This window comes from Excalfactoria chinensis, chromosome 1, assembly GCF_039878825.1.
Source record: "Excalfactoria chinensis isolate bCotChi1 chromosome 1, bCotChi1.hap2, whole genome shotgun sequence".
Taxonomy (NCBI): Eukaryota; Metazoa; Chordata; class Aves; order Galliformes; family Phasianidae; genus Excalfactoria; species Excalfactoria chinensis.
Window position 1 is genome coordinate 160,632,865 of NC_092825.1, and position 19,513 is coordinate 160,652,377.

At 40.1% G+C, this 19,513-nt stretch overlaps 1 protein-coding gene across 1 annotated transcript; it reads right to left on the reverse strand.

The window, feature by feature from the left end:
• Positions 1-9,706: 9,706 nt before the first annotated feature.
• Positions 9,707-18,854, reverse strand: UFM1 (ubiquitin fold modifier 1). Its single transcript, XM_072361417.1, has 7 exons — positions 18,777-18,854; positions 18,601-18,690; positions 18,451-18,507; positions 18,133-18,190; positions 14,666-14,705; positions 14,218-14,250; positions 9,707-11,543 (listed from the first exon to the last, which is right to left on the reverse strand). Coding segments are annotated over exons 2-7 (258 nt in total). The 5' UTR covers positions 18,603-18,690; positions 18,777-18,854; the 3' UTR covers positions 9,707-11,475.
• Positions 18,855-19,513: the final 659 nt, after the last annotated feature.

Consider the following 19,513-nt stretch of genomic DNA (forward strand, 5'->3'; position numbering starts at 1 on the left):
CTTGCTGTAACACGTTCCTAGGGTTTCCACCACTGGCAATAGACATTTCAAAAATATTCTATGCCCCACTTCTGAAACAAAAGGTGTCTGGCTGTGGCTGTGTTCAGTCCTTGAAGGGAAACAGTACTAAAAAAGAACAGAGGAAATCTTCCAGGTTTATCACAGAGAGCTCTTGCACCACATTTCCCCTGTTTCTGGGGTAGCACAGGTTCTCATAAGGGTTGGAGGAATTTTACAGAATTTGCAGTGCTTTCCTCTGTGATGTGCAGAAGGGATTGTTGGAGATGGAGAAAGAGAGGTGGAGAAGAACCCATTTTAACATCTCCTCTTCTTCTCTCCTCATCCCACTGAAGATTTACGCATAAGACAAGGGGCAGGTATCTTGGTGTGTGGTAGATGGAGAGCAACTGTAACTAAAGAAGTTTGTGAATTAATTCACTTTCCTGTAAACTGGTTCAAAATGTTAAGTTAGTATTTCTTAGTGGCATAGAGTTTGATTGCTAAGGAATTTCTTGCAGTGGATCAGACAGTCTAAATTTGAGCTAATCAGCCAAAAAACAAGAACTGAATACCCTCACAGTTGCTCGCCAAAATTCACTAATAACAAAACTTCCACTATTCAAAAGACTTCAGAGCTTCACACAACATTTTGTTTACAGTGGGAGTAACAAGATCAAACCAATCCCATGTCTCACTTACAATCAGTTGGAAACACTGATGTGAACCTCTCTCCACTGAAGGAAGCATTTTTGTCCACCTCCCAAGTGAAGCAGCTCAGAGTTTCAGAAATTCTCTCATACAGTTTTCATTAACAACAAAAAAAAAAACAACCCAAACCAACAAAACAAAAAACCCAAAGCCAAAAAAAGACAATCAACCAAACAACAGCATGTTATTTGATGGAATAAAGATTACTACTTAGCTGAATTTTTCGTAATTTTTATAGTCTCTTGCAGCAGTTTGGATAATTTTAAAATGCCTGAAAATATTTCTCATCCTCTCTGTTTCCCATCACTCTGCATTAGAGCTGCTGTAGTTAGCAAGGAACTGATACTGTATGATACATAGCATTGTTATCTTAAGAAATTCTCCAAAACCAAACCAATAAGCAATTAAGAGTCCAAAAAGATGAAAATGAAGAATCAAAAGAAAACTATGGAAGAAAAGTAAGGCAAAGAAAGCATTTTGGGGCATGCTCAAAAAGTCATTCAGTAGTCAAAATCAGATTCAAGAATTCACCTGAGCACTGGTCAAAATAGACTACTATTCCTTTCTCTTGACTGCCTGCAATATTCTTGGTCTATACCATAAAAAAGCCTCATCCAAAGCTTGCCTTGCTCAGGATGTAGCTGAATAGCTGGATAAATCTATTTTATTTTTTCTGAAAAATAAAATAAAGTACACTCTGGTACCCATGAGAAAAGAATGAGTATTCCAGGCCTATGTTTTACAATGAGCAGCAGATAACCAATAATCACAAACAAAAGGATTCTCAAGAAAACAATAACCATCCTGGAAAGGGATGGAAAACTCCCTTTTTAGTTAAGCTGTTTGCCAGATGCTCTCAGGGAAGCTCTTCTGCTTCTAACTACTTTCCTACTTCAAACAGATGCCTCTCAAGACATAATTTTTTGAGTAAAACAAACAGTTCTAGTGAAGCAATGAGGGGAATATAAACATAACCAAGCATTAAAGGAAAAGTTCAAAGCTAATTTCATTATTGAATTGTCCAGACCAATATATTACATTTCCAGAGTACTGAAGCTTATTTTGTTTTCTGTAGAAACAGGTACCTACAGAGACTGGTCCCAAATGATGTTCCCAACGTCCACTTTGGAAAAGAGGAAGACAAAGCAAGGTTAACTTTTTGGAATTAAAACAGAGTTCAGGGGAAAGGAAATCAAAATAAATTATATTATTACAAATGGTGTAAAACACCTCCCAATTACCTCCCAAGACTGCAGCATTTTCCTTATAGGTGCTTTCAAAGAAGAACAACATGCTTTTAGTAGCACCTCCTTACAGTTAGACTTCCCCCTGATGGGGGACTTCAACCACCTTGACATCTGCTGGAAAAGTGGCATGGTGAGCTGCAGGCAATCCAAGAAGCTCCTGGAATGCTTTGAGGATAATTCCCTGAATCGAGTCATAGGAGGCACCACCAGGGAGGCTGTAGTACTGGACCTGTTGCTCATTGCAAATTAACTGATTGGTGACATCAGGATTGGAGGCTCCCTGGGCTGTAGGGAACATGCTATGGTTGAGTTCATGCTCTGGAGGGATATGAGACAGGCAAAGTAAAATTAGGATGCTATTTGGAAAGCTAAATTCCCTCTCTTCTGGGTGTTAATCAACAAGACACCCTGGGATACTGTTGTCATGGGCAATGGTGAGGAGCAGAGCTGGCAGATGGCTTTCCTCAGGGCACAAGAGCTCTCCATCGCCAAGTGTAGCAAGTCAGGAAAGGCAAGAGACAAGTATTGTTGAACCAGGTCCTGCCGTTCAAACTGAAGAGCAGGAAGAAAATGCACAGGCAATGGAAACAGGGACAGCTACCACAGGAAGAGTATAAGGAAGCTGCTTGGTTGTGTAGGGATGGGGTCAGGAAGGCCATGGACTAGCTTGAGCTGAACTTGGCCAGGGATGATAAGAAGACCTAGGAAAGGAAAGTCCAGGAAGGCATATCCCCCCTCTGTGAATGACACAGGCAGGCTGGTAACAACAGACAAGGAGGAGGCTGAGGTACTTAGTAACTTTTTTGTGTCAGTCTTCCGATAACTGCTTGCCACACAGTGCTCAGACACTTGGTTTGGTAGGAGGGGATGAATGAAGCAACATCTCTTCCACTGTAAGTGAAGATTACTTTCATGACCACCTGAGGAAACTGAACCTTCACAAGTCTATGGGTCTCAATGAGATGTGTCTCAGAGTCCTAAGAGAATTAGCTGATGTAGTTGCCAAGTCACTCAATGATAGTTAAAAGTTGTGGCAATCAGGTGAAGTCCTTGATGACTGAAAAAAAAGGTAACCTCACACCCATTTTTATGAAGGGATTTTAAAGAACCCCTGACCCTTACATCCTTTACAAAGGATGACCCCTGGAACTGGACTGACCTGTCAGTCTCACTTCTGTGCCACAAAAGATCACGAAACAGATCCTCCTGGAAGTTATGCTAAGGCACATGGAATGCAGGGAGCCCTGATTGACCAGCCTAGCGGCCTTTTATGATGGTGACACTGCATCAGTGGACAAGAGAAGAGCCACTGATGCTATGTATCTTGACTTCAGCAAGGCCTTTGACACAGTACCCCACAACAAGGAGCAATCACTGAGGGTATCCCTGCAGAGAAAGACCTGGGGGTCCTGATGGATGAAAAACATGGAAAATTGGGAATGTGGATTTGGTGGATGGAAGGTTCAGTGGATGAGAACTGGATGCAGGATGGAGCCCAGAGAGTGGTGGTCAATGACTCCATGTCTGGATGAAGATCACTGACAAGTGGTGTCCCCCAGAGGTCGGTGCTGGGACTGATAATTTTTAGTACCTCCATCCATGATACTGACAGTGGGGTTGAGTGCACCCTCAGCAAATTTGCTGATGACACACAAGAGGGATGGATGCCATTCATAGGGACACAGACAGGCTTGAACAGTGAGCCCAGAAAAACCTCATGAGGTTCAACCAATCCAAATGCAAGATCTTGCAACTGTGTTGAGGCAACTGCCATTACCAATACAAGCAGGGGGATGAAAGGATTGAGTGCAGCCCTGCCAAAAAAACACCAGGGGTACTGGTGGATGGGAAGCTGGACATGAGCCAGCAATGTACCCTCACAGCCCAGAAAGCCAACTGTATCCTGGGCTGCATCAAAAGAATCATGGCAAGCAGGGTGAGGGAGGTGATCCTGCCCCTCTGCTCTGCGCTGGTGAGAACTCACCTGGAGTACTGCGTCCAGATATGGAGTCCTCAGTATAGGAGAGACGTGGACCTGTTGGAGCATGTCCAGAGGAGGGCCACAAAAATTTATATATAGAATGGAACACCTCTCCTATGAGTACAGGCAGAGAGAGCTGGAGCTTTTCAGCCTAGCTGCAAGGTGAACTAAGAGCGGCCTTTCAGTATACGAATGGGATCTACTGAAAAGAGGGAGACAGACTCTTCAGCGGGGTCTGTGGTGACAGAACAGGGGAAATAGTTTCAACCTCAAAAATGGTAGATATAGGAAAGATATAAGGAAAAAATCTTTCACAGTGAGGGTGGTGAAGCACTGGAACAGGTAGCCCAGAAATGTGGTTGATGCCCCGTTCCAGGATGCCCTTCCTTTCAAGGCAAGGCTGCACCAGACCCTGGGCAACCCGATCTAGCTGTGGTGTCCCTGTTCATTGCAGGGAACTGGGACTAGATGGCATAGGTCTCTTCCAACTCCAAGGACTCTATGATTCTATATTATGCCTTTTTCAATATGGAGATCCTTCACAGTTTTCCAGAATATTTAGATACCTATGAAAACCCTACATATGTTGACTGAATGTAATTCATGTAAGCCTGTTGACAACAAAAATACTGTAAGAACTACTGTATAAAGAAGTCACGATTCATTGTACTTGCAGTCTTCTGTGTTAAGCTGAGTAAGATATTACTGACAGATTTTTAAACCAAAATAAAGCAGAATTAGTGTATCTGAGTTGTAGGTCTTCCCCCACCCAGTTCATGGCAACATGTCATTTTTTAATAATAATTATTGAAACCATAACTACTTATTTTAGAGCTCACAGTTGTTCTTTTGTTTTTGGACAGAATCAACGTTGCAATCACCACTATTGGATAATGGAAGTAACTATTTGTCTTCGTATAGCTTTTAAGATTCAAATCCAGTGTGGAACCTTTAGAGTGCATTATTTTTCTCACCTATACCAGGGAAGGATTGCTAAAATTAATTGTTAATCATAGAATCATAGAATTATCCAGGTTGGAAAATACCTTGAAGATCATCAAGTCCAACCGCAGCCTAACCAGTACCCCATCTCTAAAAAAAAAAAAAAAACAAAAAACAAAAAACAACAACAACAACAAAAAAACAAAAAAAAAACCAACCTCTGCTAAATCATAAGCATTAAGAACTCATAAGCAGGCATATATTTTGCATCTACCAGCATGCAGTGACAACTCATCTTCAGATAAAGGCTGTCAAGAGTTGTGAATTCATTAATGTCGTTTCCACTAACAAACACTGAGTTAAGACTTCTTGACAAACATCATGATTTTGTGTTGAACACTGGTAGGTTATACAGCCTTTCTGCGTCATTCTAATTTGAGGTCATCACAGCAGCAACATAATAAAGCTTTATCAAGGTGACCTCACAGTTCAAACTGAAAATAAAATTGCACTTAAGGCACAGTATGAAACAACGAAGGCATATTTTGCTTTGATAGCTGCACATTCAGTAAGAAGTGGTAGAGAAGCGTATTTTCTTTTCATTTTATTTCAGAAACCTAAAAATAACCATTAACTCTTTTAAGAATAGGGCTCAAAGCGTTTTATATACTTGCTGTGTTTTCTTGAAGGTTTCTCAGTGTAAGTTGCATTATATCAATATATGAAATAATCTACAGTAATTACAAAAGACATAATCTCTCCTATGGGAGTATCACCGATACCAATCAAACAGTGCTAAGTGAACTAAGAGAACTGCAGCAAAGAAATGGGACGTCAAGCCACATCAGTTCCCGCAATGCCCAAGCACTCTCATTTTTAAGATCCTCAACAAGTTTTGTTGTTGCTGTTACTTTTATTTCAAACCCCACTAACATTTTCTGTTATCAAGTTCCTCTGGTGTGCCAGCAGTGCAAAAGAAATGCAAAAGTCACTGGACAGTTCACAACAACATGTGGCTAAAATTGGTTCCTTCTGTCATTTGTGGACATTGGCCAATAGGCCTTCAAGGATCCCTGGCCCTTCATGATGAAAACAAATGGATGACCTCTACACTAATTTTCTCTGGCTGTGAGGTTACACATAAAATGAGATATGCAAACTTCAAGTTATTGAGGCCCGTTGTTCCTGGGCCTGAGGCCACTTGGCACTGACTGTCATGTAAAATGTCTCTGGAATAGGTCTATTTTGGAGACAGATGGAGCTATCCAAAACAGAACCAAGAAGCAAGAATAATCAGTACCTGAGCTCACTCTGACTCACTCCTATTTTGTGCTACATTCACAGAGAACAGTATTTCGTCCAGAAGTGAGAACTAAACGAATCTGACATAAATAATTGGACCATTTTGATTTTGTTGTCATCCATAATGGATATTATGGATTACTGTACAGTTGGCAACGCATGCTGTGCACTTGTTCATGTGCTAATGATCTGCTCTGCATGGGTGGTGCTTATTGACATTGAGTGCTCGTACAATCTTTCACTTTTCATGTTGGGGGTAAGGACACCTAGCTGCTGTTATTGTTAGCAGGTATTGTTTAGATCCTACTCAGGAGCCCAGAGGAATGGAGGAGAACTCTGTTACGAGTTAATGGGTCTCTATTGCTAAATCATTACTGCTAACTTGAAATGTCAGTGTAAAACTGAATTGAAAGATGCTAATTTTTCAAGCAACATGGATCCTGACACAGCGTTTTATTACAGTAGTGGTATTTACATTCCCTCCCCTGCCTAAGCACGTAAAACGTGATTTAGAAAGTTACAGAAGTAAATTTTATCTGATCATCTGCATCAAAAAGTGTCTGTTTTCAACACAAACATTAAAAAATGTAATTTACAAGATGTCTAGTATTAATGTCATAAAGAATACAAACGCGTTTATATTTCACCTATCAGACTCCAAATTACTTATTCAACTGCCATAGCTTCTACACAACAGTAGAGGACAGTATGATTTTAGCTAATCCCTCTGACCAAACTTTTGCTTTGTTCCAGCAGGAGGTCAAGGACTATAATCCTTTACAGGTATTCTGAGAAAGTATAAGTGTGAGGAGGAGACTAAAATGGGCTCACGTGGGAGGTGCTGTGGCTGTACTGTGCCTCCACTGTTTGGGCAAGTAAAGTAAGACGCAGCTCTTTTTCTTCCAACAAAATGCTAGGAGAAAAGGAGTAAGGAAAGAATTTGCCAAGGAGTTACTTAGGCCGGAACGACCAACTGGAGTTTACCTGGTTCTAAGTCCTGCTTAGTGATAGGCCAGCCTCAAAGTTCCTTCATTTGCTCAGGGCCATCTGATCATGTTTTGAGAATCAGCAAAGATGGAGACTCCACAACCTCCCATGGCAACCAGTTCATGCTTGTTTAGGGACAAATCCTGAACATTTTTTAACGTCCAGACCAACCCAGACTTATTTCTCATCAAGTCTCACAAACAGTTAAAGCAACAGTAGACAGACCTTCCCATTCCCACACGAAGACTAATTTTAGGGCTGCAACAGTAATTGATTATAGGACAAATTTGATCTATTGTGCAAAATTTCAGAGTGATTTTTTCTCCAGGAAAAGAAATTCTCTAAGGTTGGTACACGTCTTACAGACATCACCTGGTACTTCCTAATCAGCGAAAGACACTGACAGTTCCCAGTCACAGGCTCAGGATTTTCTTCACAGTAATAAGCAGGAACACCTGCACCTGGTCTTCTTTTATGCATCCCTAATTCTTTAAAATCTGGTTTCCAGGAACACTGAAACTCCTCAGGGAGATAATGGAAAACAATTATATGCTCTGAAAAATGAGCAGAATCTTTTGATTTCTTCTTCAATACAGGTTTTCTTCATTTGTAGACAACTGATTTTAATCTGACAAAGCTTTGCATAAGGAACAAGCCTCTCACGCTCCCATCATGGCTGCTGAGCCTGCTGTAAAAATAGAAAAGAAGCATTCAACTAATTATATCACATGAAGAGCATGTTTGTTTCATGCAAACAGGTTCTTATAATTTCAGTTTTGCACAAATCCCTGGGAGCTTTGCGTCATGTGCTAAACATCCCAATCAAGCAAGTGGGTAGCACAATGCTACAACACGCAGTTTTGAAAGGAGGGGGAATAGCCTGCTGGGGATTGATTCACAAAGGTTAACATTAGCCCATACAGGCTAACATCTATAGTTAGTAAAGAGAGAAAGGCTCCTCCAGAGGGTAATTCAGAACTGAAGATTCATTTAGCTACTCTGAATCTCTCTCCAGAGGAATCTCACTTTCCATTAATTTCAGAAACAGCCTGCAGAGATTAGCCTCAAAACGATCATACTAACCTCTGTGTATACTCCTGCATCTACCTTCCATCAGCAGGAACAGTGGCTGAAATGTATTGTTAGCTACACTGTATTTAAATCTGAACAGTGTGTATCATATATTAAATGAATTTTACTCAGCTAGAGCTCAGGGTTCTGCCAGTATTGCTGAAATGCTGTCTCCACTCTGCTACTTGGGTAACCACAGGATTCAGTTTTTTCCACTGCCCTATTCAAGTGCTTCATTTGATGACTACCTGCACTCTAGCAGACAAAGGACTGCTGTATTCTCACCATCTTCAGGATCCACTTAACATGCTGCAGCACAGTTCTTCCTCTCGCTGTAACTGCACACTGCACCGCTGGAGCAACAACAGGAAGCAGGTTTTCACCACCAACCTAGAGACAAAACTTCTGAAGTTTTGAGACCTGCTGCCTATGATTTTAATGGTTATTTATTAGCCACAAGACAGGAAAATAGTCTTTTAATCTCAAATATGAAAAAGGTTGCATTTTGTGGTTTAATCTGGCAGCCAGCTAAAAACCACTTCTTGTGCACTCTTAGCCCCTTGCTGGCAGGGAAGTGTGAGAAGCCGAGACATCCTTGGCTCCGTGCAAGCAGTGCTCAGCAATGGCTGAAACACCAGCATCTTACCAATGTTATCCTAAATACAAAAAAAACACACCATACTACATGAGCCTCTATGAAGAAAATTAACACTATCCCAGCAAAAAATCAAGACTTCAGTATACAAGGAAAAGAACCTAACTGACAGAACTGATGCAAAGACTATTTCCTAACTCTTCCAGTTGGTCTATATTGTATTAGGTCACTGCACTTCCCTTCCTGAAAAGTGTCCATAATCTCTAAAAATACTGTCAAATTTGAGGTGGGGGAGGGGAGAGGAATAAGTCTACAATATTTTATAAACCAATACAGCGATTACAGCTCTTTTATGGTCTCACCAACACCTTCCACATCACCATTCTAGGATTTAGCCTAATCTTTTTCAGAGTATTTTTAATGTAAAACAGCCATTCTTTTACAATACAGGGGGAAAAAACCAACATTTTTAAATTGCCTTCATGCCTTTAGCAAAAGAGCAACAAAATTAATCACAGAGAAGGGACACAAATCTTTCATTTAACATTAGTCAAGCTAGAATCAGAACCAAAGACAATACACCAGTCAAAGCCAACTTCCAAAGTATGCCTTAAAGTAGGTTTGACAAGGTAGGGCAAGTGAGGGATCCTTTTCAAAATCTTATGATGAGTTCCCTAGGAAATCTGCTTCTCAACTTACATTTTTTTCCTGTACAACACATCAGACATGACTTTGACATAACAATATGCACTTGCAAACACAAGATCAACTTGCAGATGTCTGCTAAGACCATTTTACTACTAATACCAAATGGAAAACTACGTTCAAGTTTCAGAGACTGCATTTACACAAAGGTGTCGCAAACAGAGAAAGTATTGCAAAGATAATTTATTCTTCCAAATGGACAGATCATTTGCATATTATACAAACTATGTTGCAACACACCACTTCAAACAAATAGTTCACCCTGTGCTATTAGCAAAGGAACAGCGTAAAAAAACCTTATTATAAACAGTAAGCAATCATCTAAGATCATTTTACCTAGCCTTCATTTCAAAAACAAGGCACCTTAGTTTCAAAATGCCTTTGAAAAGGCCCTTTGAAAACAATATTGCACCTTGAGACATGAAAGAAAGCTTCCTATTTGTTACATTCTTTTTCAGGTAATTCCATCAACAGATTTGCAGAGAAAGTTAAAAGCCACTGATACAACCGATTCTGATTAGATTAGTAGAAGCTATACACCATACCTGAAAATCAATGATGTATAGAATTCTGCATAATAAGAACCTTCCGGCTTTAAACTGACCTCAGAATATCTTAATTAAGAAGGTCATAGGGCAGCATTTTTAATTACTGTCAAAACTGAACTGAGAAAATGAGAAAGGAACATTTGTATTTTTTTCATATTGTTTATTAAAACCAAGGAAAACGCAGAATTTTACAATCCATCTTAGAGGTGGAAAATTTTAAGTCAAATATCATTTTCTGGAAGTTTTCTTTTACATACTGAATTCATATCCACTCATTAGGGCGTTCTGCATCCACTACTGGAAACAAAATCTGAACATCCTTCTGGGAAACTATTGCACAGTAGAGTTGTATTTGTGACGACCCTCATTAAACCAAGCACTTTACTGCCTATTGTTCTACTTCCTTAAGACACATAAAATGCAACAGGGTAAGATTTGGCAAAACAAATTAAATCACAAAGTAGTACAACCAGTTCAAGAAAAGCAACAATTTCTCTGAATAAAATACATGACTGATAGTTGATCTCAGGCAACTGATAAACAAAAAGCTTATTATCTGAACACAAACATTCTGATGAACTATGGTTCCCTTGTAACATGCAGAAACAAAACTTTTACAAAGAACCAGTATTTATAGAAAAAGGAATGACATATTTGACCAGTACTTACACATTCCCAAATTTTGCCAGGCCTTCCCTGCCATTTTGAGATTATGTCTCACAAATTCTGTGAATCTGCATTCAAGACTTAAACATTCGATGCTTTGTGAAGTTAACATACAGGTACCTCTGTAATCTCTTTAATCTAAAATGTTTTCAGCAATTAAATCTTACAGTTACTTTGGAACATTTGGCAGTCAGGTACTTATTTCAATAATAAACCACTTTAACTTTTCCGTTCTATTTGGGCTAAATACTCGAATTGAGGTAAAACTTCTCCTTTCAACATGGAATTTTATCAAAGGAAAAAAGAATGAATAAAGCTAAACCTTCCATCACTCGGTAGGACAATTTCTCTGTAACAAGATCGTAAAGTTCCCCCTTCCAAAAGTAAGTTTGACAATATGTAATATTTTAAATAATTACTTATTGTGGTTGAGTGCTTACTGCTGCAGTTTCAGTAATAGACATCTTTAGAGACATCCACCTTTTTTTTTCAGTGGGATCAGGCCATTGGAAAATACCAGTAAAGAAATAACCAGTGCATGATTTATTGTGTTTTAACAAGAAAATGAGACCTTATCTGTGTGTCAAAAAAAGACTGGATCTTGGCAAGTCGTGTTTGGTAGCTTTAAAAAAAGCCAATTCTTTAGTCAAAATGCAGAGTTCGAAAATAAATAGACTTTAGCTACATGGCAATGTCACTTATTCCAGTTGATTTCAGCAGACATTAGGAGCTTCCAACTCTATCTCTGGGAATAATCCGTAGATCTGAACCGTGCTTTAGAAATACATTTCCTAAATAAACAAACAAAAGAATGTTACCAAACAAAAGAAGTTCCCTAAGCAAGCATACTCGTTTAAAGAACAATAATGTCCACTGGTGAGTGTTCAGCACCTCTGTAATAACTTCTCTAACACACTACAAAACCATTCTTTATATTTCCAAAGAATTTAATCTTATCCTTCCTACAGTACCTCTCCAAAGTGCTCTTGTTTTTAAGTAACAATACCAGACTCAAAGTCATATAAGACTTGCAAGTTACAGCCTTTCAAGCTTTGCAGTTCTATGCTGGAACGTCTAATTTCACTTCTATGCCACGCTAATTTCAAGACCAAAAAAATCAAGTTTAATTCACGATAATTATTTTACTTTGAGGTCATTCATGCATGTACTGATACTTAATTCTCTCCCTAGTTCAGTATTTATCTGCTTTTAACTTCAGAATCTCAGCTGTACTATTCTTACAGGAAGGTCCTCTAGACATATAAGTTTCAATTTCATCAAAAAATTCTTCAATTTCTTATTAAATACTGTGTAGTCCTAATCATGAGAGTCTTTCCAGAAGCATGCAATATAAACATTTGTAATACTTTGATGTCTAGAATAATTTCTGTATGTATTCAGGACTGTCCCTACTGTCTTCCATTAACTAAACACAATGCATTATTTAATAACCATTTGGAGCTGATTTCTTATTTTCTAAATGGTACCTCGTGAAGCAGACTGTATTCAGTTCTACACTATCAGGTTTTAAACATATCTACGTATTCCTATTCATCATCATGTTGACTTGTGAAGAGTATAATTCCCTTTCTTTCCAGAGCACTCCATTTCATGGACGTAGAGTGAGTGCACTCCTAACAAAGACTACGATATTTACCATTTGTTCATTAACAACATATTGGAAAACTCTCCTTTTTTAAACTTATCAAATCTACCACATAGATTAGGATTCAAACTGTTCTACCTGTTCAATATAATAATAGAAAATCCATTCAATAGAAAGTATTATCAATTGTCCTACATTTAAAAAAATACTGAATAAATACATTATAATCACAGAATCATAGGATATCCTCAGTTGGAAGGGAACCACAACTCCTGGCTCCACAAAGGACCATCTGAATTTCAAACCCTATGTCTGAGTGTACCGTCCAAATGCTCCTTGAAATCCAGCAGGTTGGGGCAGTGACTTCCCTGAGGGAGTGATTTTCATGTTGCAATTGTAAGCATAAAACTCTAAAACAGGCTACAGCTACACCTCATGCAGGCAGTAGTCCAGCCCATTTCTTAGCCTGCTTCTATCATTAGTATCACAGTGGGTTTTATTAAAGTTATGGCATACTACTACCTAACTACTGAGGACTGCAGTTTTATCATATGAAGTTGGTTCTACAGTATCAATAAGGCTGAACTTAAGGTTATAATGGAATTACTTATGTTTACTTGTAAACTCAGAAGGGATTTTGTTGTGAGTCCTTGATTTGGTGGCTCTTTTCCCCAGCCCTTCTTTCACTTAAAAGCAATACCACACAGTAGTATCATGGCAAATGGTATTTATCTTCTTTGTTAAAGAAATCTATATATCCTTGTGCCTAATCTTAAATTTGCAGACAGAATTAAGATCTCGAGAAAATATTTTAAACCTAGATATCTTTAATTTACCTGAACTTTGACTATGAAATGCTGTTACCTTACTGCTGAGTAATTGCCCAGCATTTATCAAAACTTAAGGGCGTTAATGCAAGGCAACCAGAGATCTGAATTTGATGCGGATAGCTGCAAGCACGATGAACTGCCAAATAAACATTTCCATTCAGGAATGAAGTAGTTCGTTAATCTATTTGCTTTGCAGGATTAAGCTACATAGTAAAAATGCAAGTATACCTCTGAGGAAGAAAAACAGTGTAAATACATCTTCACTTAGACAATTGACTTTACTGTTTGGCCTAAATGTTCTTAAGTGGTCATATGAAAAACTGTCCTCATATGCTGGTGATGATCCAGTAGCTAAACCGTATTGTTAGCTGTATCATCTGCTTTCGCTATTCTTGGTCACATGACGTGTTGAGACTGGTGCTATCTAACATCTTTGTAGGCAACATGTCCAAAGCAAAAATTTAATGTAAAAACAAAAGAAGCAGCAAGGAATTCCTCACTAACTGTTCATCATGTCTGCAAGCAGGAATAAAGTTATTCAGTTTCCACCAGATGGAATCACCTGAATTCCCTTGAGGAGAACAAGAGGACTATCTGCAAGACCACCCTTCTTGAGAATGTACTTTCCAAAGCACTTACAGTTCCTGTTCTTAAACAAAGTATTACTCTTCTAAATAAATCCTATCAGAATGGCTTCTGATATACCAAACACTACCGAACAAGGCACAGCAGTGAAAAAAATACAGCTATCATCTGGTATTTCAGTAATAGGTAAGTGCTCTTTTAGAATGAACTAAATAGCTAAGTCCTAAAGATCATCAGTACCTCACTCTTCTTCGGTCCTAAATAACCAAGTGAACAACAGTTCTGTGGATTTAATCATTCACACAGAACACTGACCATACTTCCAACTACTGGGCAATTGTTAAAACTTGAAATATAACAACCAACCCAGAGTGCTATGAGTTAACTTACAATAACTGAGTTGGGTTTTCTTAGAACTATTGGGCTCCATAAGTAATAACTTACCTGCTGTCTGTGCAGGGTTTATTCCTATTCCATCTAGGAAGAAATTAAAACAGAAAAAGATTCAGAGAGAAAGGTGAAATGGACTTCACACATTATCACACTGAACTTAGTGCTCAAAAATACAAAACATCCAACAGTACACATTTATCACATTAGTCCTTCAAATAGCTATTTCCAATAATCAAAATCAGTTGTATCAAAGGAACTAACATGAAATCTACTGCACAGCAAATCCAAACTATGAGTTAGGAGAAAACAACTCCAGTGCATAATAATGGCTTCATACTTTCATCCCATGCATAAGCAATAAGAAAAATGCTACTATATTATCAAATATTACTAAGTTCAGTTTGCAGACTGCAGAGTCTGCAGTGAAATAAGAGAGGTTTCTGCTATTTATTATCAATATCCCTTAACTGAAACTACAATATAAAAACTACATACTTACCATTTGTTATAATGGCACTTGTTGCTGCAGGAACTTTGAACTACAGGAAATAAAGAGTACAACAAAACTATGTAAGAGATATAGACAAAGTAGAAAACATGGAGAATGCTCACAGCAATGACCATTTTAGCTAATTCAAGTATAAAAGAATCATAAGAAAAGATTCCCCTCAGATCTACAGATACAGCAAAATTAAAATTTACACTTAAAGTTGATTAGATATCTTAATATAGAATATGAAATTTGCCGTACTAAAATAACTACATCCACTTATTTCTCACTGGACAAAACATAAGAGAAATATTGCTTCTAATTATGCTACATTAAAAAAATACAAACACCTTAAACACAGGGTAATGAACTTCTAAGAAGAACATGTTACATCATGCCAAATACTGTGAACAAACAATACTTTTCTTAAAAAAAAGTGACCAAGAACACACATATTCACATTTTCCAATATAAAAATGGTCAACAATCTTAAACCCAAAACATACGCATGTATTCACAGGCACATTAACTTCATACTGGTGTGCTCAACATAAGGAAACACTTACAGGATCAGAATAAGAGCCAATATGAAAACACGATATAGTAGAAAAAAAAAGAGAAGTATCTGAAATGCATGGAATTTGCGCTGAGAGAGTATTTTTAACATACAAGTCAACTCTGTGAGTGACTAGTATTACCATCAGGTACGTTATCACAATTTGAACTTCCCATTGTTCTGACTGAAGATGGTGCTGAACCCAAAATTAACTTTAGTCAATCTTGGTTAATTTTGGCCTATTTCCTACCCTTCTTGGCTCCATTTTCATCTCCAACTCCACAGCTCCAAGAAGCATTAGATATAGGATCTGCTTACAAAAGGAGGCACTAAAAGCACCGTATATGATCCAGTTTTGTCAGAATTGTGACTCCAGACCAAGCAGGCTTTGTATCCTAAATCAGCACCATGTGCCCCCACAATACCCACCCCCCTCCTCATCTATCATACATGGTCAATTCCACAGTATAAAAAGCCACACACAGATGGGGCTGCATCAGACACAGGCTGTGTATTATTTCAGAACAACCAAACTTCTTGAGAACACAAAGAATAATTTCTTTGGACTTATTTTTATGACAATAGGGAGTCAAAAAGGATCCAGAGAAATATCCTGTACTGTGTAATGTGGATGGGTCACATAGGTTGGAAGGGGCAGGCAGCGTAGGTGCACATCCATCTGTGTGACTTGGTTGGCCTGAGAATCACAGGTTGCTCCTTTGCCACATTTTATTTAGCTCAATGACCAACGCCTAAGACTGGTGTGCAAGCAATCAGCAACTATCACTTACTCCTCAGAAAGCATTTTTCTTATACAAGAAAAAGCACAACTAACTATGAATGCAAACACTAAGTGATTTCCTGGTAGAATTAGAGAGCCTTCTCATTTGCTGAGCAAATCACTTCAGCAGAGCCTTTCAGTGGCATTCATTAATTGTGCTTTCCTCATTTTCTAATTGCTCAAACCAAAATTTCGAGGCCCAACTTGCCAAAACTTCACACACTAACAGCAACAGTTCACAGAAACTATGCTTTAATACAGCACCTAATTATTGGTATACCGAAAAATTGCCATCTCCAGGCACACGACATTAGCACTTACAATCTCATAGCTTTGTATCCATTGCAGGCTAATCATGTCACCTACTCATCTAGCAAAGTAGCATGGAAAGAGTAATTTTTTTGCAAAAGACAAATAGTATGCAAGTGTCACTATGGAAAGGCCACAAGGAAAGTAATAATTTGTCTTCAAAGCGAGGTTTGAATAATGAGTTCATAAAATGGGGGCTATGTACTTAACACTAAGAATGGTAAAAAGTAACACATCATCTCATAATAGCTAAGTACTACAGTAGCCGCTCTCTCCCTCCCCCTTCTCAGCAGGAAAAAGGGGAGAAAAATGAGACGGTAGAAAAAAACAAAACACTTGCAGGTTTGAGATAGGAGCAGTTTAATGAAAAGGCTTTTGAAAAACACAAGGAGAAAGAAAAGTTACTCTCTACCTGCCAATTGCAAGCAATGCACAGTCACATCTCAGGAAGCAGGGCCTCAGCATGTATGTATATGAGCCGCAGTTGCTTGCTTTTATAGTGAAAGTCTTTCCTTCTCTTTCTTCCTTTGAGTTTTACTGCTGAGTGTGACACCATACAATATGAAATACTGGGCCAAATAACAGTGGTTGCCAATTAGATACTCAGCACATTAAAATCACCAAGGTTGGAAAAGACCTACAAGATCATTCAGTCCAACCATCCACCCATTACCAATCGTTCTCACTAAACCACATCCCTCAACACAACGTACAAACATCCCTTGAACACCTCCAGGGTCGGTGACTCCACCACCTCCCTGGGCAGCCCATTCCACTGACTGATCACTCTTTCAGAGAAGTACTATTTCCTAACATCCAGTCTGAACCTACCCCTGGTGCAGCTTGAAACCATTCCCTCTAGTCCCATCACCAGTTACATGAGAGAAGAGGCCGACCCTCAGCTCACTGCAACCTCCCTTCAGGTAGTTAGAGCAATGAGGGCTCCCCTGAGCCTCCTCTTCTCCAGATAGAACAAGCCCAGCTCCCTCAGTCGCTCCTCCCAAGGCCTGTGCTCCAGACCCATCACCAGCTCTGTTGCCCTTCCCTGAACATGTTCCAGGGCCTCAATGTCTTTCTTGCAGTGAGGGGCCCAAGACTGGACACAGTACTTGAGGTGTGGCATCACCAGAGCTGAGTACAGGGGGACAATCACTGCCCTGTTCCTGCTGGCAACACTGTTTCTGATGCAAGCCAGGATGGCATTGGCCTTCTTGGCCACCTGGGCACACTGTCATGTTCAGCTGAGCATCAATCAATACTCCAAAATCCATTTCCTCTACACAGTCTTCCAGCCATTCTGCTCTAACCCTGTAGGGCTGCCTGGGGTTGTTGTGGCCAAAGTACAGGACCCGGCATTTGGTCTTGTTGAACCTCATTGTTGCTACCCCCAGTGTCATCTGCAAACCTACTGAGGGTGCACTCAATGCCCTCATCCAGGTCATCAATAAAGATACTGAAGAGGACAGGCCCCAGAACTGACCCCTGGGGCACACCTTAATCTACTATCTTTGAGTTTGAAACCATTTCCCCTTGCTCTGTTACCAAAGACCCCACAAAAGAGTCTGTCTCCTTTCCTAGCTCCCTTTTAGACACTGTAAGGCCAACCTCAAGTCAACTCAGAGCCTTCTCTTCTTCAGGCTGAACCTACAGATCCCAAAAGTTCTGACAGATCCTTTGATATGAACAAAGCCCGGGTCCTGAGTATCTAACAACAGGATTTATTTACTTATTTCTTTTGCATGCTGGATTCAGTGTTGTATTTTACAAGCAACAAGCTTTTGTTTTCACAAACAGTCACAAAATTAAAAGGAGTCACAACTTTCTACTTACTTCCTCAGCAGCAAACTTCAAGACAGCTGTGAAAGGTGTACTTTCGGGCACACTTAGCCTGAAACGAGAGTTTAAACATTGGGTGTGTGACTGCTAACACAAACCAATATCAAGCGACTGATGAAAACGTCACTTCATGAGCAGCAAAGCTCCTGCCAAAGATGTGTACAATACAGGATGAGGCAGAACAGAGATAAACAGGCCATTCATCTCACACGATAAAATAAAAGCAAAAGAATGCCCAGCGGACCCCGCAGGGATCCCGCCTGAGGAGAGCCCCGCCTCACGCAGTGGCACCGCACCCCGGCCCGCACTCACACTTTGTAGGGCAGCCGCGGGTCGGAGGTGAGCGTCACTTTAAAGGTGACCTTCGACCTGGGAAGAACGAGAACAAAGTGTGGGGTTAGAGGCAGTGTTAGGATCTGCTGTGGGGCAGCAGGGCCGGGATCGCATCCCCCGCTCACTCACATACTGCCGCTGCCACCGCCGCCCGGCGACACGTCAGCCTCACGGCGGCCCTCGCTGCTCCTCCCGCTCGCTGAGCTGCCCACGGCGCGCCTGATGGAAAGCTACAAGTTAAAAATGCCCTGCGGGCTGCTGAGGGACAGCGAGTGGGGCGCTCGATGTCTGTGTCCCTACAGCACCGAAAAGAGAGGAGCTGGGCGTGGGTGAGCTGAACTGAGGAGGGGAGGTGGGAGTTTCTAGTGAGGCGACAGCGGCTGACGTTCCTTAGAGCGGGTTAGGGCCCTGGAGCTGGGCGCTCCGCGTTGCGCCGGGCGGGACCCGAGAGGGAGGGAGGCGGGGGGGAGACTGGGTTTTAATTTGTATTCATTTCCCATTGACTTACCTCAGTCTTACCCTGTGTTCAGGCTTTTGTTAAAGCTGATACAACTGGCCTCAGCCCATTGATCCCTCTGCAGGGTCTTCCTACCCCCAGGTAGATCAACACTTCCAGCTTGGTGCTATCTGCAAACTTACTGAGAGTGCACTCAATTTTCTCATCCAGACCATCGATAAAGTGCAGTCCAAGGTCGTTGTTGCCACACACTTGTACACCAGACTGGTCAAGGCAAAACACTTTGTGGTGTTCAGTGTAGCTGCGGTCTTATTAGGATCAAGGTAAGAGAAAAGCTGTACAAGAAGGAGTCAATGTGTTGACATCACTAATTTCTTACCTATGGACTGTCTCCGTGCTCAGCTAAGAAAATTCATCTTTTCACAACTGCATTGCTTCTGTTTTGCAACTGAAACAAACAAATAAATAAAAGCTTATGTAACATTAATATTTCCCTGTATTTTGTGCATTTAACTTTATATTACTGTATCTGTTGACTGCTTTTAGTATCCACATTGATTTTGGTTAATGCTGATTTGAGTACAC

Excerpts from the sequence above, each read along its gene's own strand:
- UFM1 (XM_072361417.1), bottom strand. Across the intron at positions 18,191-18,450 it reads CCGCGGCTGCCCTACAAAGT|GCTAAGTGTGCCCGAAAGTA; the intron begins GTGAGTGCGGGC and ends CTCTCGTTTCAG. Across the intron at positions 14,251-14,665 it reads AAGTGCCATTATAACAAATG|ATGGAATAGGAATAAACCCT; the intron begins GTAAGTATGTAG and ends ATTTCTTCCTAG.